Source organism: Oncorhynchus nerka, linkage group LG2 (genome assembly GCF_034236695.1).
Source record: "Oncorhynchus nerka isolate Pitt River linkage group LG2, Oner_Uvic_2.0, whole genome shotgun sequence".
Lineage (NCBI taxonomy): Eukaryota > Metazoa > Chordata > Actinopteri > Salmoniformes > Salmonidae > Oncorhynchus > Oncorhynchus nerka.
In genome coordinates this window covers 84,155,728-84,181,399 of record NC_088397.1, presented here as the reverse complement: position 1 = coordinate 84,181,399, position 25,672 = coordinate 84,155,728, and the positions used below count along the sequence as shown (strand labels likewise).

Genomic DNA, 25,672 nt, shown 5'->3' with positions numbered 1-25,672 from the left:
CAAAATAATAATCTAATTGTACATTTTGTAATGACCACCCAGAAACCACCCAAAATGACCACCCACTTATGATAGAAATAAGTTGAAACAATTTGAAGTAATTAATATCATTATTCTTTTAGCCCCAATTTGAAGTAATTAATATCATTATTCTTTTAGCCCCATTTCATATTCACAAATGTACATTTACAAACAAAACACCACATTTGACTGCCTTACAAAAATAAATGGAACTATATTTTAAGACAATGAAATACTCTACCAACAAAAAAGCTGTTAGAATTATAAATGTGTGTATGTCCCTTAAGGTAATGTGATATTGTACCCCCTAGCCCAAATGTACTTTGTATATTCTTTATATATACACTTGTGTTCCCCATGTACTTTTTGTATTGATTTGTTGTTAATAAAAATATATATATATATTTCAGGGGGCGATGTTGGTCACGTGCTGGTTTCAACTTCCTGTTTACCACTTGTTCCTTGAGACAGTTCACGGATTGCAACACTTCCAACAGTCGTGTGATTTTTGATCAAGACTAATAAATACGCGTTTGAATCGTTTTGGAACCGGTAATATGTTTTTGTCATTACTGGGGAAGAGGAGAGAAAATGAATAAATGACAGAGGAAACGTGACTAGGCCAGGAGTCCTCGCGATTTCCTGAGTCAGGCGCCCGGAGTATTCCTCTGCCAACAAAGGCTCAATACCAAACATACGAGTGATGAGGGCAAGGACTAAAAACCAGTCAACATTCATTTTTCCCGGAAAAACGTCATGTGTGTGTTGGATTTAACTTTAAGTGTGGATACTTCCTAACATTAGTTAAACTAACGTCAGCTACCTTAGCTAGCCAACCAAATCCACCACCACTAGCTTAGCCACGTAAACAAATTACTATACATTCTGCTTGCCTGGCAATTTTTACTCGGAAGGGTTAGCTAGCCTGCTGGCTGGTTAATACATCTTTGTTTCTAGAGGGTACCAGCACAGCGGTGCCCTGAATTCGGGGAGAATACCCGGCTCCGGCCCTTTCAAGCGGGCAGTCAGGAAGAAACTGGCTGGGAAGGGATGGCCTGGTGGGTCTTCCCGTTCCCAAGGTGCTGCGGTGTTTGAGGGCGGAAGAGTTCGGATAGAACCCACGGTGGGTCTCGGCACGATGATGTCTGCATTCCCTTCCGTGTCTGGGAGTCTCACGGACTCCGGGCTAATGATATCAGGCAGAAAGACTGAGGAAATAGCGGATTTGATAGATTTGTTTTCGAAGATACAGTACAGAGCGAAAGAAGTCACGCCACGGGTAAGTCCGAGGTCTTCAGCATACATGTTTTTAACTGTTATTTCTTTATGTCATTATAGCCATTTGTGTTTACTCCGAGATGGTGTGCCATCCGCCAAACGTCCCTTACCTTTACGCGTGCTTCAAATAAACAACAGCCTGCAGTGCCTAGTGCCAGCAATCAAATCAAATGTATTTATGTAGCCCTTCGTACATCAGCTGATATCTCAAAGTGCTGTACAGAAACCCAGCCTAAAACCCCAAACAGCAAGCAATGCAGGTGTAGAAGTACGGTGGCTAGGAAAAACTCCCTAGAAAGAGACTGCTCACAAACAAACAAAGACTATACAATGAAGGAAGGTGTCCTTATTTTGGGGGTAATGATGAGATGGTACGCATATCGGTTCATATTCTTCATAAATCTAGTGGTTATATTTCATATGATTTAGAAGTGACCAAACACGCAGCAGGAAATCCTTCACAAGCCACCTTTTAATGTGTATGTCTGCAGTTTCTCATGAGCATCACCTAAATGTTGACAGAAACCGCGGTGGTTGAAAATAGGCCTACATTTTGGGACATGGGACAACTGTACCATTGGCTCTTCCCAGGTTGTGGCCAATTAACTGAGCTACACATCCTGTTTTTCCTTCTTTGTGTGGGGGGTGCCTATGCGTTTCACGGAAGTCTATCAAACACCACTTTGGAATATTTGTCTCTTACAGGTCGAGACGATAGAGAAGCGTTGCTTGGAGCTCTTTGGCCGAGACTACAAGTACAGTGTCATCCACAACGCCAACGGGGAGGTGTGTGGCCACTACCCCCGACAGATGGTCTTCCTGGAGTATGAATGTACAGAGCTCCATAAAGACGGGTACCGTACCTACCTACGTTACCTTAACAAGGTCATCAATGAGGCTGTGTCTGCAAATATTAGACCTACTAGATGTCCAGTCCTTGTTTCCCCAGTCCTTGTTTCCTCAACTTCTCCTCCAATGTGCTTTGAGAGGAGGACCGAGGGAGGGACCTTGGATCCTCTCCCCCAATAGGCTTTGAGAGGAGTTGAAGAAACAAACAAGGATTTGACAGCCAGTAACATTCTCAGTCACAGCCTGAGACAAAGTTCAGTCCACTTAGTCACCAATTACACTGTTGTTTATTTGTGTGTACCATAGTCCACAGTCCATATTCAGATATGATGAATGTAAACTTGGAGTAGGAGTGCTGATCTAGGCTCAGGTCACCTGGTCCCTATAGTCTTATTCATTATGATCTACAAAGCTAAACTGATCCGAGATGATCTTTTCTAATTTGAGCTGGATTAAGAAAACAGGCCCTGACTTGTTATTGGACAAAAAACAAAACTGGGTTAAATGTAGTCCGGTCCACATCTTCATGATTCATGACACCGAGGGGGTTGGAAATGTCTGAGGTTCTCTAATTATATTTATGATTAAATGGGAAACGTTATGGGAGCGTTCTATTTTGGAATGTGTTCGGAAATAGAATATGTACTTTTGACCTATGAGTAGAGGAGCGCAACGCTTTTAAGAGTCACACAGTGAGGAAGATGTCTCGAGGTTTAAAAAAGTGATTTTGTCAGACTGGATAACATGTTCATGGGGAGAATGTATTCCCTTCATGCGTTATGTTTCCGTATGTCTGTGACCTGTCCCATAGTTGCCCTCTACGTGAATTCATAAGTCGGGGGAAACAGCCACTCAATAATTCATGTAAACACCCATAAAATGTTTGCCCAACCAGGTTATCTAGAGCTAACAAACACACGAGTGAGATGGATTTTATGTCATTGTTTGTGTTGTTGATTGACACTAAATAGGGGCTTTAGGCTATGAGCTCACTCAAGAATACCCATTAGTTTGGATGTTAAAATGAAAACGCTGAATACTAAATGGGGTTGAGTTACATGCTGACCAAACCACTCGCGCGCATGCTGATTTTTGATTTTTTTTCCACACCAGACACGATCAGGACACGCAGGTTGAAATATCAAAACAAACTCTGAAACAATTATATTAATTTTGGGACCGGTCGAAAAGCATTAAACATTTATTGAAAATTAGCTAGCTAGCTTGCTGTTGCTAACTAATTTGTCCTTTGATATAAACACTGGGTTGTTATTTTACCTGAAAGGCACAAGGTCCTCTACGCTGACAATTAATCCACAGATAAAACGGTACACCAAATTAGTTTCTCGGCACTGGTCGAAAGTAGCGCACTAAATAGGGAATAGGAGGCCATTTGGGACATCCTCCTCCTCCATTCACCCCTAAGCTGCTCCAGGGGCTTTGACTGTACTGTGGTTGAACCTGTACCTCTGGCGCCGAGCCAATCTTACTGGACTGTATGTGCGCCGTCAGTCTCTGACTATTGGGGCAGTTTGATGTGTTATTTCGCTACACTCGCATTAACATCTGCTAACCATGTGTATGTGACAAATACAATTTGATTGGATTTTTCACTTGCTACATTATATAATATTGCTATATTGAGGACTATGATTCATGTAGGTATTGCTTTGTTTTAACATATCAATGAAGATATATTGCTATTTGGTATATTGATGATCCATGTATTGCTGATTTTTATAATTTATTTCTCCATTGTAATGAAAATATATTGAGGATCCATATATTGCTTTGTTAGAATAGATCAATGAAAATCTATTGCTGTAGTGAGGAGTATGTTGCTTGATATCATGCTGCTGCTGTCTCCTTAGGTTTGAGAGCACAGTCCAGATCACCAAGCTGCAGGATCTGGTGAACCGCAGCAAGATGGCCCGCTGCAGAGGGAGGTTTGTCTGCCCTGTCATCCTCTACAACGGCAAAGTATGATTCGTGTATATATATATATATATAGATTTGTATCTATTTACATATTTATTTATATGTAAATATATTATTTATATACAGTACCATTCAAAAGTTTGGACACCTACTCATTCTAGGGTTTTTCTTTATTTTTCCTATTTTCTTCATTGTAGAATAATAGTGAAGACATAACTATGAAATAACACATATGAAATCATGTAGTAACCAAAAAAGGGTAAACATATTTGAGATTCTTCACAGTAGCCAGCCTTTGCCTTGTGCACTCTTGGCGTTCTCTCAACCAGCTTTTTATTTATTTAACCTTTATTTAACTAGGCAAGCCAGTTAAGAACAAATTCTTATTTTACAATGACTCCCTACCCAGGCCAAACCCCTCCCCTAACCTGGATGACGCTAGGCCAATTGTGCGCTGCTTTATGGGACTCCCGATCACGGCCGGTTGTGATACAGCCCGGGATCGAACCAGGGTCTGTAGTGAAGCTTCTAGCACTGAGATACAATGCCTTGCGCAACTTCTGTTCCATAAGGTTGTCACCTGGAATACATTTAATTTAAAACGTGTGCCTTCTTAATATGTGTAATTTTTTTCCTTAATGCATTTGAGCCAATGAGCTGTTGTGTCAAGGTAGGGGTGGTATACAGAAGATAGCCCTATTTGGTAAAAGACCAAGTCGTTATTATGGCAACAACAGCTCAAATAAGCAAAGAGAAATGACAGTCCATCATTACTTTAAGACATGAAGGTCAGTCTGTCCGGAAAATGTCAAGACCTTTGAAAGTTTCTTCAAGTGCAGTCTCAAAAACTATCAAGCGCTATGATGAGTTAACTGCACCTCAGATTGCAGCCCAAATAAATGCTTCACAGAGTTGAAGTAACAGACACATCTCAACATCAACTATTCAGATGAGACTGTGTGAAGCAGGCCTTCATGGTCAAATTGCTGCAAAGAAACCACTACTAAAAGTTTACCAAAAAGAAGAAGAGACTTGATTGGTCCAAGAAACATGAGCAATTCGACCGGTGGAAATCTGTCCTTTGGTCTGATGAGTCCAAATTTTTGATTTTTAGTTCCGACAGCCGTGTCTTTGTGAGACGCAGAGTAGGTGAACAGATAAATGATCTCCGCATGTGTGGTTCCCAACATGAAGCTGGAGGAGGAGGTGTGATGGTGCTTTGCTGGTGACACTGTCAGTGATTTATTTAGAATTCAAGGCACACTTAACCAGCATGGCTTCCACAGCATTCTGTAGCAAAAAACCATCCCATCTGGTTTGCACTTAGTGGGACTGTCGGACTATTTGACCAAGAAGGAGAGTGATGGAGTTCTGCATCCGATGGCCTGGCCTCCACAATCACTCAACCTCAACCCAATTGAGATGGTTTGGGATGAGTTGGATCACAGAGTGAATGAAAAGCAGCCAATAAGTGTTCAACATATGTGGGAACTCCTTCAAGACTGTTGGAAAAGCATTCCTCATGAAGCTGGTTGAGAAAATGTCAAGAATGTGCAAAGCTGTCAAGGCAAAGGGTGGTTACTTTAAATAATCTCAAATATAAAATATTTTGATTTGTTGAACAGTCTTTGGATTCCAAACGTGTTATTGCATAATTTTGATGTCTTCACTATTAATCTACAATGTAGAAAATAGTAAAACACTTGAATGAGTAGCTATGTCCAAACTTTTGATGGCTACTGTGTATGTATATGTGTGTATGTAAATGTGTTTTAAAAAAAAAAGATGGATATGTTGCTTTTATTTTACTCCTCACCTTTGAACAAGGAAGTGATTGTGTCAAAAACAACAATGAGAGGGAGGCTTGATTGACAGGTTTCTAGACTATTGAGATGAGTTGTATGCTAACCAGCGTGTGTGCTAATCCTTTGTTGTCTTACATTGCAGCATATCTGTCGCTCTTCCACTCTGGCAGGCTGGGGGGAGCTATATGGGCGCACAGGCTACAACTACATCTTCTCAGGTGAGACTGGTACAAAATACATTTTGTCAGCAAGGAAAACTCTTAATATAGTTCACTAAGCGTCTCAGGGTTGGTCAGTTTTCCCCTTTTGATCATAGTTAATAAGATTACATGGACAGGGAGAACTAGATCCTAGATCAGCATTCCTGCTCTGAGAAGCTTTATGAATACAGGACCAGATACATTTTAATCTGGACCCATTTACAAAAGTGTAAGTTTTCATGTACTGCTTCCACCCAGTTTCACTTTTGTGTCTGAAATGCTAACGTTTGGATCTACTCACCTTTGTCAGAGCGACTGCTTTGTCAGCAAGCGTCTCACTTTTTACTGCTGCTCTTGAATTATTTGTTACTTTTTTTCTCCTTCTTTAAAAAAAAAAAAAGTATTTTTCATAAGATCAAACGTTGCTGCTGTATTTTCACTTGTTTGGCTATAGTCCATTACCCAAGCCAGTTTTTGAATATGCATCCCTTTCCTGAAGAAAGTGTCTGTATACGATATTTGAAACGTCCCTTTATTGCGGATAAATGAATCCAGTTTAGAATTTTGTTGTCGTGATGCAGCTCTGTCTCCGTCTTCCTCTCCCTAGGGGGGATTGATGACACATGGGGGGCAGAGTCTGAGCCAGAGGTTCCAGAGGACGACAGTGCCGGGTTGGTGTCTTTTCACATGAGGGTTTGGTTTCTTTGCTTGATTCAATACTCAAAATGCCACAGACATTTGAGTGGTAATGTGATGACGTCTAAAACCATAATTTCTTTGCACTATTTCTCTCCCTCTTTATCGCTCTCTCTGTGTACCCCTTCTCAATGTCTTTCTCTCCCTCCTATCGCTCTCTCTGTGTAGCCCTTCTCAATGTCTTTCTCTCCCTCCTATCACTCTCTCTGTGTACCCCTTCTCAATGTCTTTCTCTCCCTCCTATCACTCTCTCTGTGTTGCCCTTCTCAATGTCTTTCTCTCCCTCCTATCGCTCTCTCTGTGTACCCCTTCTCAATGTCTTTCTCTCCCTCCTATCGCTCTCTCTGTGTACCCCTTCTCAATGTCTTTCTCTCCCTCCTATCGCTCTCTCTGTGTACCCCTTCTCAATGTCTTTCTCTCCCTCCTATCGCTCTCTCTGTGTACCCCTTCTCAATGTCTTTCTCTCCCTCCTATCGCTCTCTCTGTGTACCCCTTCTCAATGTCTTTCTCTCCCTCCTATCACTCTCTCTGTGTTGCCCTTCTCAATGTCTTTCTCTCCCTCCTATCGCTCTCTCTGTGTTGCCCTTCTCAATGTCTTTCTCTCCCTCCTATCGCTCTCTCTGTGTACCCCTTCTCAATGTCTTTCTCTCCCTCCTATCGCTCTCTCTGTGTAGCCCTTCTCAATGTCTTTCTCTCCCTCCTATCACTCTCTCTGTGTACACCTTCTCAATGTCTTTCTCTCCCTCCTATTGCTCTCTCTGTGTACACCTTCTCAATGTCTTTCTCTCCCTCCTATCGCTCTCTTTCTTTTTCTTGCTTGATTGAATGCTGAAAATACTAAATACATGTTAGTGGTTCTGTGTACTTCTCTGCTCAACCATCTCTGTCTCTCTTCAGCAATGGGGACTCTCAGCTCTTTGACAAGGTGCGGGGTCTGGACATCAAGCTGCTGCGCTACCTCTCTGTGCGCTACATCTGTGACCTCATGGTGGAGAACAAGAAGGTCAAGTTTGGCCTAAAGTAAGTCAACACACCCACACCCTCACCCAGCCAGCATTCTTAATGTATTCAACACACCCAGCCAGCATTCTTAATGTATTCAACACACCCTCACCCAGCCAGGATACTTAATGTATTCAACACACACACCCAGCCAGCATTCTTAATGTATTCAACACACCCTCACCCAGCCAGGATTCTTAATGTATTCAACACACCCTCACCCACCCAGCCAGGATTCTTAATGTATTCAACACACCCTCACCCACCCAGCCAGGATTCTTAATGTATTCAACACACCCTCACCCACCCAGCCAGCATTCGTAATGTATTCAACACACCCAGCCTGCATTCTTAATGTATTCAACACACCCTCACCCAGCCAGGATACTTAATGTATTCAACACACACACCCAGCCAGCATTCTTAATGTATTCAACACACCCTCACCCAGCCAGGATTCTTAATGTATTCAACACACCCTCACCCACCCAGCCAGGATTCTTAATGTATTCAACACACCCTCACCCACCCAGCCAGGATTCTTAATGTATTCAACACACCCTCACCCACCCAGCCAGGATTCTTAATTTATTCAACACACCCTCACCCACCCAGCCAGGATTCTTAATGTATTCAACACACCCTCACCCAGCCAGGATTCTTAATGTATTCAACACACCCTCACCCACCCAGCCAGGATTCTTAATGTATTCAACACACCCTCACCCAGCCAGGATTTTTAATGTATTCAACACGTCCTCACTCAGCCAGGATCCTTAATGTATTCAACACACACTCACAGGTTGGTCTTTTGGTAGCATTATGTTATGTAATATACCTGACTCCTAAAGTGTACCCTTGTTTGCATGTTGACCTTTGCATGTGTGGCGGTGTTTTTGTCAAAAGGTTGTGTGTGTGTGTGTTTATTTACCTAGGTGCCTGCGTACTTGTTTGATGTAATTGTGTGCGGTAGGTTGCCTCAAGGTTAGAGCATTGGGCCAGTAACTGAAAGGTCGCTGGTACAAATCCCAGAGCCGATTAGGTGGGGAAAAAATATGTCGCTGTGCCCTGAGCAAGGCACTTAACCCCAATTTCTCCAGGGGCACTGGACAATGGTGACCCTGGCTGTGACCCCACTCCCTCCGGGGGTCTCGGTGGAGTTGGAATATGCAAGACACACATTTTCAGTTCACACTTGTACAAGTGTGTAACAGGACAAATATAAGCACCCCCCAAATTATTATTATTATGTAATGTTGATGTATGTGCGTGCTTGCTATGTGTGACAGTTAATTTGGGAATCATGTCATGTATACGCACCGTTAGACAAGAATGTTCAGTATGAGGTTAGTGCTTCAGGTATGTTGTAGCTGCTTCATCACATTGGGAATATTTTCTCTCTTTACTCTTTTATGTGATCTGTCGTCCAGTGTCACCTCGTCTGAGAAGGTGGATAAGGCTCAACGATATGCAGACTTCACCCTGCTCTCTGTGCCTTACCCAGGTAAAAACCCTTATCCAGGAAAATCCCTAACTCGTACCCAGGTAAAACCCTTACCCGGGTAAAACCCTAACCCTTACCCAGGTAAAACCCAAATCTCTCTAAAACCCAACCCCCTACATTTTTAAAATACATTTATTTATTAACTTTTTATCTACTTTTTATAATGTCGGTTTTATTAGGAAAAGTAGGTTTCCACACACAGTTTATGTACAATAGTTACATAGACAACAGAAAGGCAGTTGGTAAGCCTTACAATGCATTCCAACATCCTTATTGTTATAGCTACACTCCTCCTCCTCAGAGAGAGAGAGCTGTACTCTTCTCTATGCATACCATTTCTTTACCACAACACCAGGGCTGTATTCATTAGCGTACACGGTTTTCAACTGAAACCGGAAACAAGTGGTTCTTATTGGATCCTCCCTGTTTCTGTTTTCTTCTGTTCGCTGTCTAATGAACACCACCCCTCTCTCTGTGTCTCCAGGGTGTGAGTTCTTTAAGGACTACAAAGATCGAGACTACACCGCTGAGGGACTAGTATTCAACTGGAATCAGGTATTGTGTTTGACGTACACACACACAATCTCTGAGATTCCTCATATCTATCCATCCAGATGAACTATACAAAGCGTCTTGAAGTTAGGACTACTGATGTAGGATCCGGTCCCCCTGTCCATTTATCTTATTCATTGTGATCTCAAAGACAAAACTGAACCTAGGTGAGCACTCTTACACACTTTATGAATAGGAGCTCAGATCTCAAAGACATAACTGAACCTAGGTGAGCACTCTTGCACGCTTTATGAATAGGAGCTCAGATCTCAAAGACATAACTGAACCTAGGTGAGCACTCTTACACGCTTTATGAATAGGAGCTCAGATCTCAAAGACAAAACTGAACCTAGGTGAGCACTCTTACACGCTTTATGAATAGGAGCTCAGATCTCAAAGACAAAACTGAACCTAGGTGAGCACTCTTACACGCTTTATGAATAGGAGCTCAGATCTCAAAGACATAACTGAACCTAGGTGAGCACTCTTACACGCTTTATGAATAGGAGCTCAGATCTCAAAGACATAACTGAACCTAGGTGAGCACTCTTACACGCTTTATGAATAGGAGCTCAGATCTCAAAGACAAAACTGAACCTAGGTGAGCACTCTTACACGCTTTATGAATAGGGCTCAGATCTCAAAGACATAACTGAACCTAGGTGAGCACACGCTTTATGAATAGGAGCTCAGATCTCAAAGACATAACTGAACCTAGGTGAGCACTCTTACACGCTTTATGAATAGGAGCTCAGATCTCAAAGACAAAACTGAACCTAGGTGAGCACTCTTACACGCTTTATGAATAGGAGCTCAGATCTCAAAGACATAACTGAACCTAGGTGAGCATTTACACGCTTTATGAATAGGAGCTCAGATCTCAAAGACATAACTGAACCTAGGTGAGCACTCTTACACGCTTTATGAATAGGAGCTCAGATCTCAAAGACATAACTGAACCTAGGTGAGCACTCTTACACGCTTTATGAATAGGAGCTCAGATCTCAAAGACAAAACTGAACCTAGGTGAGCACTCTTGCACGCTTTATGAATAGGAGCTCAGATCTCAAAACATACTGTTTCATTGTTAACCTTCATCAACAGGATTTTGTGGATGCTCCTTTGACAATCCCTGTGTGCTTTACCAAGAACTTGAATATAGACTGGAGTAAATATCAGGTATGTCTACTAATACCTGAATATCAGGTGCATCTACTATTTTCCCTATATAATCATAATTATACTGTATTCAATACTTCAGCGAGCTGTGATTCTGAGTCTTTCCTGATATTAGTGGTCTCACAGTGACCTCTGTAGGTGGGTTATGAAGCTGCATCTGTTTGCTGGCTAATAATTTCTCATGTTAAACAAAATGTCTTGATATTTATTATGTCCATTGTTCCATTGTTTTCAGATTTAGCTGATTAGCAGATTTTTTTTGGAAAGTTTTACTTGCTATAACTGTGATATGTGGTTTTCACAACTTGTTACCTAGTTGTTGAATGATTGAAATGTAATCTAGAAACGGTTTAAATCCAGTCTGTTATACCTAATCTGGTAACTGAAGTCAACGTTTTGTAATTTTATCATACTTTTTTATTTTTATTACTGTGGTTAATGACATTGTCTGAAAGCTTTGAAAACATCCCAAATACAGCATCTATACATCATCTATACAGCTAAGAACAACAATGTGATGTGAAAACAAGTTGACACTGAGGCTAAAGAAAGTGTGCTTTATCAATATACCTGATTTGGCTAACTGTTACTTTGGACAAAATCAAGACGTTAATATTCTTGTAATGATTTTTGTATAAAAAAAATCTTAAATTACACCTCAATTAGAGCAAATTCTGAAATAAGTTTAAAAAATCAAAAATCATTTGACAGCCCTAGTTTAAATGCATATGTTTAGGTTATAAGCGATGCAGTCCCCACACCAGGGCCACGTTCACTTGGCAAATGTTGTGGAATGTTGCAGATAGACATGTCATGAATAGCGCTGATGTGATTCCTTATTCCACATGTCTGTCTGAATGTTAGTGCACCCCAGATGAAAACGTGTTGAAACTCTGTGTTCCTCTGTTTCAGTCTTGGGACCTGGTCCAGCAGACCCAGAACTACCTGAAGCTATTGCTTCACATCATCAACAGCGACGGTCAGTGCCTGTGTGTGTTTGTGGGTCTGGTGTGTGTGTGTGTGGGTCTGGTGTGTGTGTTTGTGGGTCTGGTGTGTGTGTTTGTGGGTCTGGTGTGTGTGTTTGTGGGTCTGGTGTGTGTGTTTGTGGGTCTGGTGTGTGTGTTTGGTCTGGTGTGTGTGGGTCTGGTGTGTGTGTGTGTGGGTCTGGTGTGGGTCTGTGTGTGTGTGGGTCTGGTGTGTGTGTGTGTGTGTCTGGGTCTGTGTGTGTGTGTGGGTCTGGTGTGTGTGTGTGGGTCTGGTGTGTGTGTGTGTGTGTCTGGGGTCTGTGTGTGTGTGTGTGTGGGGGGTCTATTGGGGTGTGGGTCTGGTGTGTGTGGGGGGGGGTCTGGTGTGTGTGGGTGTGTCTGGGGTGTGGGTGGGTCTGGCTCCTTTCAGGAAGTAAATTGACCTAGAAAAGACTGGTTAAGTCCTATCTCATATCTCAAAGGGTCCAGTGAGGGTCTCTGAGATGTTGAACTACTAGTCTTGTTCATGGGCTTTATTCCTCATCACTTCCTAATCTCTATAAAACCTTGTGTCAACCTTAATTTCTTAAGTGGTTCTGATTTGGTTGTGCTTGGGTTTGCTCCCTGTAGACGAGAGCGGTCTCCTCGTGCACTGCATATCCGGTTGGGACCGGACACCTCTCTTCGTGTCCCTCCTGCGTCTCTCGCTTTGGGCAGTAAGTGTTCTCTTATCTCTCTCTTTTATTCCTGTCCATCTGTTTCTCTCTCTATTTTTCTCTCCTAGGCTTGGGTGGCCTTCATACCGACCTTGTGCCGTACCAGGGTATTTGGTAATTCCGGCATTGCTCACAAGGGGCGCTAGTTTCAAAACCCACTGAGCCTTTGTAATCCAAAGGTTAGCAATGCTAACAAGTACATGTTAATTCCCATAGGGAATGCTAACTTAATGCTAACGATTGCATTGTGAACATTTTATAGTCTCTGACTTAAACTATTTTCATGACAGACATCCCAGCTCATAAAAGTATACAAGTAACCAACAAAATGCTACTCACAGTTTTCTGCACCCTCAAAACAAATATTACACAGCAAGGCTCATGATCCAGAAGGAGACTGATTCTCTGCTTTCCGGCATGCAAAGCTTGATTTTGAAAGAAGCTAACAACTTGGATTCCGCTATTTCAGCCACACCCGTTGCTGACAGGTGTATAAAATCGAGCACACAGCCAATAAATCTCCATAGACAAACACATTGGCAGTAGAATGGCCTGTACTTAAGACCTCAGTGACTTTCAACGTGGCACTGTCATAGGATGCCACCTTTCCAACAAGTCAATTGTAAGTGCCCCGGTCAGTTGTAAGTGCTGGAGCAACAACGCCTCGGCCACAAGCTCACAGAACGGCATCGCCGACTGCTGAAGCACGTAAAAATCATCTGTCCTCGGCTGCAACACTCAGGCAAAGTTCCAAACTGCCTCTGAAAGCAATGTCAGCACAAGAACTGTTCGTCGAGAGCTTCATGAAATGGATTTCCATGGCAGAGCAGCCGCACACAAGCCTAAGATTACCATGTGCAATGTCAATCTTCGGCCTGGAGTGGTATAAAGCTCGTCGCCACTCTGGAGCAGTGGAAGCGTGTTCTCTGGAGGAATGAATCACGCTTCACCATCTGGCAGTCCGACGGACAAATCTAGGTTTGGCGGATGCCAGGAGAACGCTACCTGCCCCAATGCATAGTGCCAACTGTAAAGTTTGGTGGAGGAGTAATAATGGTCTGGGGCAGTTTTTTTATGGTTTGGGCTTGGCCTCTAAGTTCTAGTGAAGGGAAATCAAATGTTATTGGTCACATACACATGGTTAGAATATGTTATTGCGAGTGTAGCAAAATGCTTGTGCAAATCTTGACACTACAGCATCCAATGACATTGTAGATGATTCTGTGTTTATAACTATGTGGCAACCGTTTGTGGAAGGCCCTTTCCTGTTTCAGCATGACAATGCCCCTGTGCACAAAGCGAGGTCCATACAAAAATGCTTTGTCGTTATTGGTGGGGAAGAACTTGACTGGTCTGCACAGAGCCCTGACCTCAACCCCATCGAACTCCTTTGGTATGAATTGGGACACTGACTGCGAGCCAGGCATAATGCTCTTGTGGCTGAATGGAAGTCCCCGCAGCAATGTTCCAACATCTAGTGGAAAGCCTTCCCAGAAGAGTGGAGGCTGTTATAGCAGCAAAGGGGGGACCAGCTCCATATTAATGTCCCTGATTTGGGAATAAAATGTTCACATACTTTTGCTACTATATTAGCTAACCAAATGCACAACTGCAGAGCATTTAGCACATTGTGTGTGTGCTTGTAAACCAACACCAGGTCACTGGTTACTACCTGTACTCTTCATAATGAAAGATGTGACCGGTGAAATGAAGAACGCAATCTGCTTTATCTCCTAATGTATTGCACAAGTTGACTGCAGGTATTTACATAAAAAGTAGCAAAACATATCCAAATGTATTAAAAAATGTAAATAGTTTCAACGGTATTGAAAAACCATCCCTTGGTTATTTCCAAATAACTCGGTATACCGTAAATACGATATACCTCTCTTGCGCTCTCTTGCTCTCTCTCTCTACCTCTCTACCTCCGCCAACCAGGTATCCATTTTGTAATTCAATTCCAAAGGCACTTCTTCAAAATTAATGTTCTGTAATCCCACAATTAATTCATCAGCTTTGACCCTTCCGTGCCCCTCCCATTTTATATATTCATACGCAAATGGAATTCAGATTCAAGACCCACCGCTTAATCACCAGATTCAATATTCAGTGTCTGCGTTTATTTAAAATGTAATATTAGGTTTGGCCATATAAATATGCATCATATTTCAAATACTATTTGAAATCTGTTAAATACTTTCAGCGTTTGCTTTAGCTTGCCCAAAGTGTCTGGTGGGTGAGTTTTGGCAGATTGGGGACTGTTCCATTAAACCAGGGAACCTCAATCAAGCCCAGCTTAAAGGGCCAATCAGTGGTTGAAACAATAACAAAGTGTTTTCTCTGCCACTGTCACTCTAAAAAGCTGAAGGATAGGGCTAGAGAAATGTAATCACTCTCAAATTCAAAGACAGGACTGATGGAAGGACTGACCATCCATGATATCATCATTGTTGTTTTAACCATGTTTTCAGGCTCTGCATTGTTTTGTATACATTTGACTTTGTTTAGGAATATTGGAGTAAAACAAACTTATATTTTGGGCTCTGATGGGGTACGACAGTTAAATTAAGCTCATAAATTAAATTCTTCAATGGGTACATATCATTTAATGGATGTCCCAAAAATCCATGTAGCAATTGCTGATTGCCTCTTCAAGTATTTGAAATGATTTCAAAATAATATTTGAACCCAGGAATTTGTACCTGACACTTTTCACTACATCTATCATATCTTACAAACGGAAATAAAAAAATAGACGCAGGATAGCGGCTAGCTCGTAATCCAACGACCATGCCAGTGCCACCATGTGGTGCCCATTGAGGCTAATTTGCATTCTTGAATGAATTTTTTTCTAGGATGGTGCCGTCCACGCCAGTCTGGAGCCGGCTGAAATCCTCTATCTGACCATCGCCTACGACTGGTTCCTCTTTGGGTAAGGATTCACATTGAGCTCACAATGGACCTCTTCTCATCTCTTCTCTTCCTCTTCTCTTCTTTTCTCCTTCTCTTCTCTTTCATATATATATAATTACCGCTGTGCATCTCTCCAATGTTTAACTCATCAAATGGAGTCAAAAAGAAAACGTCCGCCCTCCAGATAGCCCAATAGAGTAATTATTCTTGTCCAAACTCCTGGGACTGCTTTCAAGGAGGAGGGATGGGACCAACCAAGAATAGTACACACACATCTTCCATTCTTCCTTCCCACGATCCATCATAATTGGGCATTTTTTTCAACTGTCGGGTTTGATGTGGTGGTCTGTATTGATTTGTGTTATCTCTCCATCACTTAAAGGTAGACCCAGCGATATGATTTAGATGCTAGAAGTAAACGGCATAGTGGGTAGTTTTCTACAACAACTAAGAGTGTTGAAGCGCAAGGCTAAACCTTTCTGCAGCGTGAAGAGAAGCCGTGCACATGCGCAAAGACTTAGTGTGACTGTGTGAGAGCGAAGTCTTGCATCGTACCAATCGCAATATCTGCAGTGCTGCTCGTGGCAACGTCATCTCGCTGGGTCTAACTTTAAACTCCCATTGAGAGTTGGTTCATTTGTTCGTTTCACCTTTAAATGTGAAAGGTAACTTGACTGATTCGGGTTCAAAGCCAGAGGTCAGAGCTGATAGGAGGAATGATGGTCAATTTGTTATTGGTATACTTTTGTAAACAATGAGTTCTAAACTGAATCCTCTTCTTTTTGCTTTGCAGTCTCCATCTTCACTTTGATCTTAAGATTTATACTGTTTGAACAAATAAGTATATAAATTGTAAAAGTATAACTGGCACACCTACATTGTTACCAGTAGCATGGAGAAAACTGTACACTGAATCGAAAGGAAAAGGAATTGAGAAAGTATGATGGAGTTGAATAGGTTGGTTGGGGATGGTGGCTCATAATCATATGTAGTAAAGGGTTCTTAGCTAGATTTTTTTTGATGGCGATCATTGTCACCGATCTGGTCTGTGTTTCCTACAGTCATATGCTACCTGATCGCCTCAGCAAAGGAGAGGAGGTCAGTAGTACTCTAACACAATATTAATGCAATGGCGTGTGTGTGGAATATTAAAACATTGATTATACATTTTTCTATTTAGTTAATATGGTTCTTGCCCCCAAGTTCAAACACTGTTGCCAACCTCTTGAATTAGTTTTTTTAGGAATTTACTGCACCAAAGTAGATTGAATGGCTTGTAAAGATAAGAGTACAGCTTTGTCTGATACATTTTATGAAACTGATATACCAGACTACTGTAACTATTCACTAAGTATGTTCCAATTTTCAACTAAAGTGAGGTGTTTGGGGATGTTTTTCAAAACTAGGGGGCAGTATTTTGTCACGTATTTAATTCATCTCCAACACTAAACTCCTTCTATTCCTCCTGGCAGATTTTCTTTTTTTGCTTCAATTTTTTGAAGCACATTGTCTCAGAAAAGTTCTCTGCCATGAAGAAACCGAGGTGAGTGAAATGTCACGGAACAACAGACGGTTGAAATGTAAATGCACTTTTTATAAAACATTGTCCGTCCCTGAAATGGAAACCCTAGTCCTTATATAGTACACTACCATTACCAGAGCACTATTGGCCCTGGTCAAAAGTGGTGCACTATATAGGGAATAGGGTGCCATTTCGGGACGCATACATTGTCATTCAGCCTGTACACCCAGTGTACAATGCCCTTAAGCCACTCTTTTAAATGTTTCAACAGGAGAGTTGTAAGTATACATACAGCCACTCAGGGCAATAATGCTGTTATTTCATGGTCCGATTCCCACTATGACAAAACAGATTTTTTGAAAGATTTTTTTTTTCTCTCTGTTCTTTGATGGCTCGCTCTCTTTCACTTTTTTTCTCTCCTCCCTCCTCCCTCGCTCTTTTTTTTCTTTTTTCTCTCTCCCTGTCTCTCTCTCTCTCTGTGTGTATTGTTTCAGCATCCTTTTTTCTCTCCAGTTTCCACAGAAGGAAAAACTCTAATTTCAAAGACACTGATTTCACAGTGGACGACCTCTGCCAGTTGAGTAAGTTGTTTCCCTGGAGACATTTCAAGAGCTTGAGACTAAGGTTCTATCAGCGTTTTTGACCAAATTGAGTTATTGACAGCCTTGTTCTGTTCAATGTTCTCTAGCCATGTAGTACTCCACAAATACCACAGTTTAAGTTGTTAGAGAAAAAATACAATAAAAAAATTGCTGACACCATTCAAACAAATGAGGGTTCGGAACTTAAAAGCCAGTTATCTCAATCATATTTTTGCAGATTGAACCTTGTAGTCCCAAACTCTCGATTTGTAACAGTTTATTTTCTGCATCAAAAGGGGGCTTAGGTGTTGATGTTTTTTTTGCATTTTTAAAGCTTATGTCATGCAATGTTATGCATTTTGCCATGGCTAATCCTGTGTTATTTTGCTCAAACATAATAACAAAATTTATACTGCTAAATTAATTGTTTTGGGGAATTTTCAATTCTCCCTGAGTGTCTTAACTTTTATTTTGGTGATTGTTAGTTTTCAAAGATTATACTATAAAAAATATATAGGTCCATTATCTTTTCTACGTATTTTATACCTGGTTTTAATCATTACATTTGACACTGAATCTTTTTTCCATACCATATTATAATTTAGCTTTACAGTTTGGACTTAGGCGACCTGAAAAAGCGGTTAGGCGACCCTCCGCAAGAATTTCAATGGCAGAAAATCCCTGTTATATGAAAGGGATAATCAACAAGAGGCTATGTATTCTATGGAAAATAATGCATGATCTGAAAGATGTGTGCCACGACTAACCTTCCACAGAACTGCATTATTTTCCAGAGAACACATACAGCCCGAAGTTGATTATCCCGCTTATGCAATGACTATAATTTAAACACATTTGTCGCTAGAAAATGTGTTCATTTGCCGATAGAAATGCACTGAAGTAGCTAGCTAGCAAGTTTACTAGATAGCTACAGCAGTTGCCTTGGTAACCAAACTGACTGACTTGCTAGCTTAGCTATCCAAACCATCAGTCCTCTTAGCTTGCAATGAAAATCTAATTAAACAATGGCAATAATATTTTAAATTAATCTTTTGCTTTCAAAAGCAGCTCAAATATAGAACATGTAAGAATGACATTCATAGCCATTGAATATTGCTGTGCATTATAGGGAGATAATTCACACTCTCCTCTAGTGCGTCGTGGCACAAACCTTCCACATCAGGCATTATGTTCCATATAACTTATAGCCCCTCGTTGATTATCCCTTACATAATATTTTATGACGTCACAGTACCTACATGTACTTGGTAGTCTGTGGCTCATTAAACAGGTTTCTTTTCTTTTTTAACTAGGCAAATTCTTATTTACAATGACGGTCTACCAAAAGGCAAAAGGTCTCCTGCGGGGACAGGGGCTGGAATATAAAATATAAATATAGGGCAAAACACACATCACGACAAGAGAGAACACTACATAAAGAGAGACCTAAGACAACAACATAGCAAGGCAGCAACACATGACAACACAGCGTGGTAGCAACGCAACGCGACAACACGGCGTGGTAGCGACGCGACAACACGGCGTGGTAGCGACGCGACAACACGGCGTGGTAGCGACGCGACAACACGGCGTGGTAGCGACGCGACAACACGGCGTGGTAGCGGCGCGCGGCGACAACACGGGCGTGGTAGCGGCGCGACGCGACAACACGGCGTGGTAGCGGCGACGCGACAACACGAGCGTGGTAGCGGCGCGACGCGACAACACGGCGTAGTAGCGGGCGCGACGCGACAACACGGCGTGGTAGCGGCGCGACGCGACAACACGGCGTGGTAGCGGCGCGACGCGACAACACGGCGTGGTAGCGGCGCGACGCGACAACACGGCGTGGTAGCGGCGCGACGCGACACACGGCGTGGTAGCGGCGCGACGCGACAACACGGCGTGGTAGCGGCGCGCGACAACACGCGTGGTAGCGGCGCGGCAACGCGACAACACGGCGTGGTAGCGGCGCGACGCGACAACACGGCGTGGTAGCGGCGCGACGCGACAACACGGCGTGGTAGCGGCGCGGCAGCGACAACACGGCGTGGTAGCGGCGCGACGCGACGGCGTGGTAGCATCGCGACGCGGCAGCGGCGCGACGCGACGCGCGTGGCGCGGCGCGACGCGACGGCGTGGTAGCGGCGCGGCGCGACAACACGGCGTGGTAGCGGCGCGACGCGACGGCGTGGTAGCGGCGCGACGCGACGGCGTGGTAGCGGCGCGACGCGACAACACGGCGTGGTAGCGGCGCGACAACACGGCGTGGTAGCGGCGCGACAACACGGCGTGGTAGCGGCGCGACAACACGGCGTGGTAGCGGCGCGACGCGACGGCGTGGTAGCGGCGCGACGCGACGGCGTGGTAGCGGCGCGACGCGACGGCGTGGTAGCGGCGCGACGCGACGGGCGTGGTAGCGGCGCGACGCGACGGCGTGGTAGCGGCGCGACGCGACAACACGGCGTGGTAGCGGCGCGACAAGGTTGCAGTATAAAACATGGCACAAAGGGCAAGAAGGTAGAGACGACAATACATCACGCAAAGCAGCCACAACTGTCAGTAAGAGTGTCCATGATTGAGTCTTTCAATGAAGAGATTGAGATTAAACTGTCCAGTTTGAGTGTTTGTTGCAGCTCGTTCCAGTCGCTAGTTGCAGCGAATTGAAAAGACGAGCGACCCAGGGATGTGTGTGCTTTGGGGATCTTTAACAGAATGTGACTGGCAGAACGGATGTTGTATTTGGAGGATGAGGGCTGCAGTAGATATCTCAGATAGGGGGGAGTGAGGCCTAAGAGTTTTTTAAATTTTTATAAATAAGCATCAACCAGTGGGTCTTGCGACGGGTATACAGAGATTAACAGTTTAGAGCAGTATAGAGTGCAGTAATGTGTCCTATAAGGAGCACAAGACGTGTGGTAGAATAATTAGTATTGCTGCTAATGAGGATGGTATGTCATAATAATGAGAACTTTAGATAGTTCATTATTATATATTACATAAGGATAGAGGTTTGTACAGTGGTGCTAAGAAACTTCAGAAAAGCCATGGTATGAATTCCCACTGTACCTCAGTTCTGATTTAACATGATGAGCTTTTATGTCTTGTCCCCTCGACATGATACACGGAGCTGCATTTACAGCTACTGGAAACAATTCACCAGATGTCCAGTTTGTGAACGCAGCTTCCACCCACCTCATTTCATAATAATTATGTTTGTTGATATCGACTCTTGCGTTCACAGACCTATTTGTCTCCATGTAAATGGTTGAGGCTGGGTTTGACTACAAGCTGTCACCTACTATGACGTCTCTGACCATTAGCTGTCATGTTATGATTCCCAGAGCCAAATGGGATCCCCTAAAACGGCAGACTTATTGTCCATATCTCTGGCAAAAGGCATGTATTGTTTGACTAAGAATTCTTGTGGTTTCATGAGACACAAAATTCTTAAATATCGAACGTATACATGAACCAACATACAGACAACATTCCTGACAAAATGTCACAATTGGCAACTTCCAGTGTATTTTTAATTAGTACCTCCCCTACAACTAGTTTCTCCTCTGATTGGTCTGATGGCCTATCCGCTAAACCCGTGTCTCCCGTGTGATTGCTGCAGAGTCCAGGGACCGGGGCAGCGTGACCAGCCTGAGCAGTGACTTCTCTCTGATCACGGAGGACGTGGGCGGAGCCACTTGCCTCACCAACGACGCTGTGGACCTGTTTTCCGGCCAGCCCCTGGCAGCCTCCAGCTGGTGAGTTCTCCTCCCCCTCTCCGTCTGTCTATTGGTGTGACCCGTAACGTTAGTATAAAAATAATTATCTTAATGAAATAATTTAGTTAGCAGACGCTTTGTGTCTGCCCTGCTCTATATGTTGTCATGTTGACAAGTCTTCCTTCCATCAAATCCATCGAAGACCAATATGGTTGTAACTTCTATGGAGAGAATGTGTTCTCAGCCAACTTGCCTAAAAGTAATACCAAATGAAGGGTAAGATAACGTCAAACCTTCTATGGCCTCCCAGGAGGAAGGGACAAAACTCGTCCCCACAGACGGTGCTGTGGAACCGGCCCAACCCCCTGCAGGAGCGGCTGGCCCACCCCCTCAGTCAAGAAACCAAGTCCTCCAGCTCTTCCTCCTCCAACCAATCAGAGACGGGTTTCACGCGCGCAGGCAGCAGTCCTATGTCTGTGCCCGGGAGAAGGTAAGCCTTCACTTAGAAGTCAGTCGTAGTTTTTTTTATTTGAAAGATTTATTTTCAGTCTATTCAGAAGGTAATGGTATGAAATGAGTGTGGAAACAGAAATAGAGGTGCAGCATGGGGTCGGAAGTGTGAAGTTTACATACACCTTAGCCAAATACATTTAAACTCAGTTTTTCACGATTCCTGACGTTTAATCCTTGTTTTAGGTCAGTTAGGATCACCATGTCAGAATAATATTAGAGAGAATGATTTATTTCAACTTTTATTTCTTTCATCACATTCCCACTGGGTCAGAAGTTTACATACACTCAATTAGTATTTCGTAGCGTTGCCTTTAAATAGTTTAACTTGGGTCAAAGCTTTCCACAAGCTTCCCATAATATTGGCCCATTCCTCCTGACAGAGTTGGTGTAACTGAGTCAGGTTTGTAGGCCTCCTTGCTCGCACACACGTTTTCAGTTCTGCCCACAAATTTTCTATGGGATTGAGGTCAGCGCTTTGTGATGGCCACTCCAATAACTTGACTTTGTTGTCCTTAAGCCATTTTGCCACAACTTTGGAAGTATGCTTGGGGTCATTGTCCATTTGGAAGACTCATTTGTGACCAAGCTTTAACTTTAACAAGCTTTAACTTAACTGATGCCTTGATGTTGCTTAAATATGTCCACATAATTTTCTTTCCTCATGATGCCATCTATTTTGTGAAGTGCACCAGTCCCTCCTGCAGCAGAGCACCCCCACAACATGATGCTTCCACCCCCGTGCTTCATGGTTGGGATGGTATTCTTCGGTTTTCAAGCCTCCCCCTTTTCCTCCTTTTTCCTGCTGTGGATATAGATACTTTCGTACCTGTTTCCTCCAGCATCTTCACAAGGTCCTTTGCTGTTGTTCTGGGATTGATTTGCACTTTTCGCACCAAAGTACGTTCATCTCTAGGAGACAGAACGCGTCTCCTTCCTGAGCAGTATGACGGCTGCGTGGTCCATGGTGTTTATACTTCCATGCTATTGTTTGTACAGATGATCGTGGTACCTTCAGGCGTTTGGAAATTGCTCCCAAGGATGAACCAGACTTGTGGAGGTCTACAATTTTTTTTCCTCAGGTCTTGGCTGATTTCTATTGATTTTTCCATGATGTCAAGCAAAGCGGCACTGAGTTTGAAGGTAGGCCTTGAAATATATTCACAGATACACCTCCAATTGACTCAAATGATGTCAATTAGTCTATCAGAAGCTTCTAAAGCCATGACATAATTTTCTGGAATTTTCCAAGCTGTTTCCAAGCTGTTTCCAAGCTGTTTAAAGGCACAGTCAACTTAGTGTATGGAAACTTCTGACCCACTGGAATTATGATACAGTCAATTGTAAGTGAGATAATCTGGTAATAGTCTGTAAACAATTGTTGGAAAATTGAGTGTCATGCACAAAGTAGATATCCTAACCGACTTGCCAAAACTATAGTTTGTTAACAAGAAATTTGTGGAGTGGTTGAAAATCAATTTTAATGACTCCAACCTAAGTGTATGTAAACTTCCGACTTCAACTGTATGTGCTTTAGACAGCGTAAATTGCTAGACCAACCTCAAGCACAGTCCGTCAGTTTATGGGCTCCAACCACAATGATGAGAGGGATGCCATGTTTTAGCTACCTGTCTGGCTGGCTGTCTGCCTGTCTTTGTAAATGGATTGACTGCAACTGCATGAAAGGTGAATGAATAACTGCATGTTACATTTTAAAATCTAACCCAAGTGTATGACGATCTGCAGAGAGAAAAGGGGGTTGTCCCAGGCCAGACGCTCAGGGCCGAGGCACACGTGTCCATGAGACATTGTGGTGAGGCAGTGTTTTCTAATGGAGTGACAGAGCAGGCCTGTATTCTAGCTCTTCAGTAGTGCATGTGTGGCAGTCTCTCAGTGCTGCTTAATAATATGCTGCTTTGTAAAGAGGAGATCTGTGTGTGTGTGTCTCTCTCTTTGTGTGTGTGTGTGTCTCTCTCTCTCTCTTTGTGTGTGTGTGTCTCTCTCTCTCTTTGTGTGTGTGTCTCTCTCTCTCTCTTTGTGTGTGTGTCTCTCTCTCTCTCTTTGTGTGTGTGTGTCTCTCTCTCTCTCTTTGTGTGTGTGTGTGTCTCTCTCTCTCTCTTTGTGTGTGTGTGTGTCCTCTCTCTCTCTCTTTGTGTGTGTGTGTCTCTCTCTCTCTTTGTGTGTGTGTGTGTCTCTCTCTCTTTGAGTGTGTGTGTGTGTCTCTCTCTCTTTGTGTGTGTGTCTCTCTCTCTCTTTGTGTGTGTGTCTCTCTCTCTCTCTTTGTGTGTGTGTCTCTCTCTCTCTTTGTGTGTGTCTCTCTCTCTCTTTGTGTGTGTGTCTCTCTCTCTCTTTGTGTGTGTGTCTCTCTCTCTCTTTGTGTGTGTCTCTCTCTCTCTTTGTGTGTGTGTCTCTCTCTCTCTTTGTGTGTGTCTCTCTCTCTCTTTGTGTGTGTGTCTCTCTCTCTCTTTGTGTGTGTGTCTCTCTCTCTCTTTGTGTGTGTCTCTCTCTCTCTCTTTGTGTGTGTCTCTCTCTCTCTCTTTGTGTGTCTCTCTCTCTCTCTCTTTGTGTGTGTGTCTCTCTCTCTCTTTGTGTGTGTGTCTCTCTCTCTCTTTGTGTGTGTGTGTGTGTGTGTCTCTCTCTCTTTGTGTGTGTGTGTGTGTGTGTGTCTCTCTCTCTCTTTGTGTGTGTGTCTCTCTCTCTCTTTGTGTGTGTGTGTGTCTCTCTCTCTCTTTGTGTGTGTGTGTGTGTCTCTCTCTCTCTTTGTGTGTGTGTGTGTGTCTCTCTCTCTCTTTGTGTGTGTGTCTCTCTCTCTCTTTGTGTGTGTGTCTCTCTCTCTCTTTGTGTGTGTGTCTCTCTCTCTCTTTGTGTGTGTGTGTGTCTCTCTCTCTCTTTGTGTGTGTGTCTCTCTCTCTCTTTGTGTGTGTGTGTGTGTCTCTCTCTCTCTTTGTGTGTGTGTGTGTGTGTCTCTCTCTCTCTTTGTGTGTGTGTGTGTGTGTCTCTCTCTCTCTTTGTGTGTGTTGTGTGTGTGTGTCTCTCTCTCTGTGTGTGTGTGTGTGTCTCTCTCTCTCTTTGTGTGTGTGTGTGTGTCTCTCTCTCTCTTTTGTGTGTGTGTGTGTGTCTCTCTCTCTCTTTTGTGTGTGTGTGTCTCTCTCTCTCTTTGTGTGTGTGTGTCTCTCTCTCTCTTTGTGTGTGTGTGTCTCTCTCTCTCTTTTGTGTGTGTGTGTGTGTCTCTCTCTCTCTTTGTGTGTGTGTGTGTCTCTCTCTCTCTTTGTGTGTGTGTGTGTGTCTCTCTCTCTCTCTCTTTGTGTGTGTGTGTGTCTCTCTCTCTCTCTCTTTGTGTGTGTGTGTGTGTGTCTCTCTCTCTCTCTCTTTGTGTGTGTGTGTCTCTCTCTCTCTCTCTTTGTGTGTGTGTGTCTCTCTCTCTCTCTTTGTGTGTGTGTGTGTGTGTCTCTCTCTCTCTCTTTGTGTGTGTGTGTGTCTCTCTCTCTCTTTGTGTGTGTGTGTCTCTCTCTCTCTTTGTGTGTGTGTGTCTCTCTCTCTCTTTGTGTGTGTCTCTCTCTCTCTCTCTTTGTGTGTGTGTGTCTCTCTCTCTCTCTCTTTGTGTGTGTGTGTGTGTGTGTGTCTCTCTCTCTCTCTCTTTGTGTGTGTGTGTGTGTGTGTCTCTCTCTCTCTCTCTTTTTGTGTGTGTGTGTGTGTCTCTCTCTCTCTCTCTTTGTGTGTGT

The 25,672-nt window shown here is 43.3% G+C and overlaps 1 protein-coding gene across 3 annotated transcripts in view; it reads left to right on the top strand.

Moving 5' to 3' along the window:
- Positions 1-454: 454 nt before the first annotated feature.
- LOC115143757 (myotubularin-related protein 14-like) overlaps positions 455-25,672 on the top strand; it is an 86,993-nt gene continuing 61,775 nt past the window's right edge. The window contains exons 1-17 of one of the 3 annotated variants that reach the window (XM_065003932.1): positions 455-1,300; positions 2,005-2,153; positions 4,020-4,128; positions 6,034-6,109; positions 6,699-6,762; positions 7,685-7,807; positions 9,220-9,293; positions 9,778-9,848; positions 10,950-11,024; positions 11,937-12,003; positions 12,620-12,705; positions 15,561-15,637; positions 16,680-16,716; positions 17,091-17,161; positions 17,654-17,721; positions 21,344-21,479; positions 21,751-21,930. In XM_065003932.1, the coding sequence (XP_064860004.1) occupies positions 1,160-1,300; positions 2,005-2,153; positions 4,020-4,128; positions 6,034-6,109; positions 6,699-6,762; positions 7,685-7,807; positions 9,220-9,293; positions 9,778-9,848; positions 10,950-11,024; positions 11,937-12,003; positions 12,620-12,705; positions 15,561-15,637; positions 16,680-16,716; positions 17,091-17,161; positions 17,654-17,721; positions 21,344-21,479; positions 21,751-21,930 (1,604 nt within the window). In that variant the 5' untranslated portion in view covers positions 455-1,159. The remainder of the gene's footprint in view (positions 1,301-2,004; positions 2,154-4,019; positions 4,129-6,033; positions 6,110-6,698; positions 6,763-7,684; positions 7,808-9,219; positions 9,294-9,777; positions 9,849-10,949; positions 11,025-11,936; positions 12,004-12,619; positions 12,706-15,560; positions 15,638-16,679; positions 16,717-17,090; positions 17,162-17,653; positions 17,722-21,343; positions 21,480-21,750; positions 21,931-25,672) is intronic. The other 2 variants (XM_029684238.2, XM_065003940.1) reach the window with 2 other exon arrangements.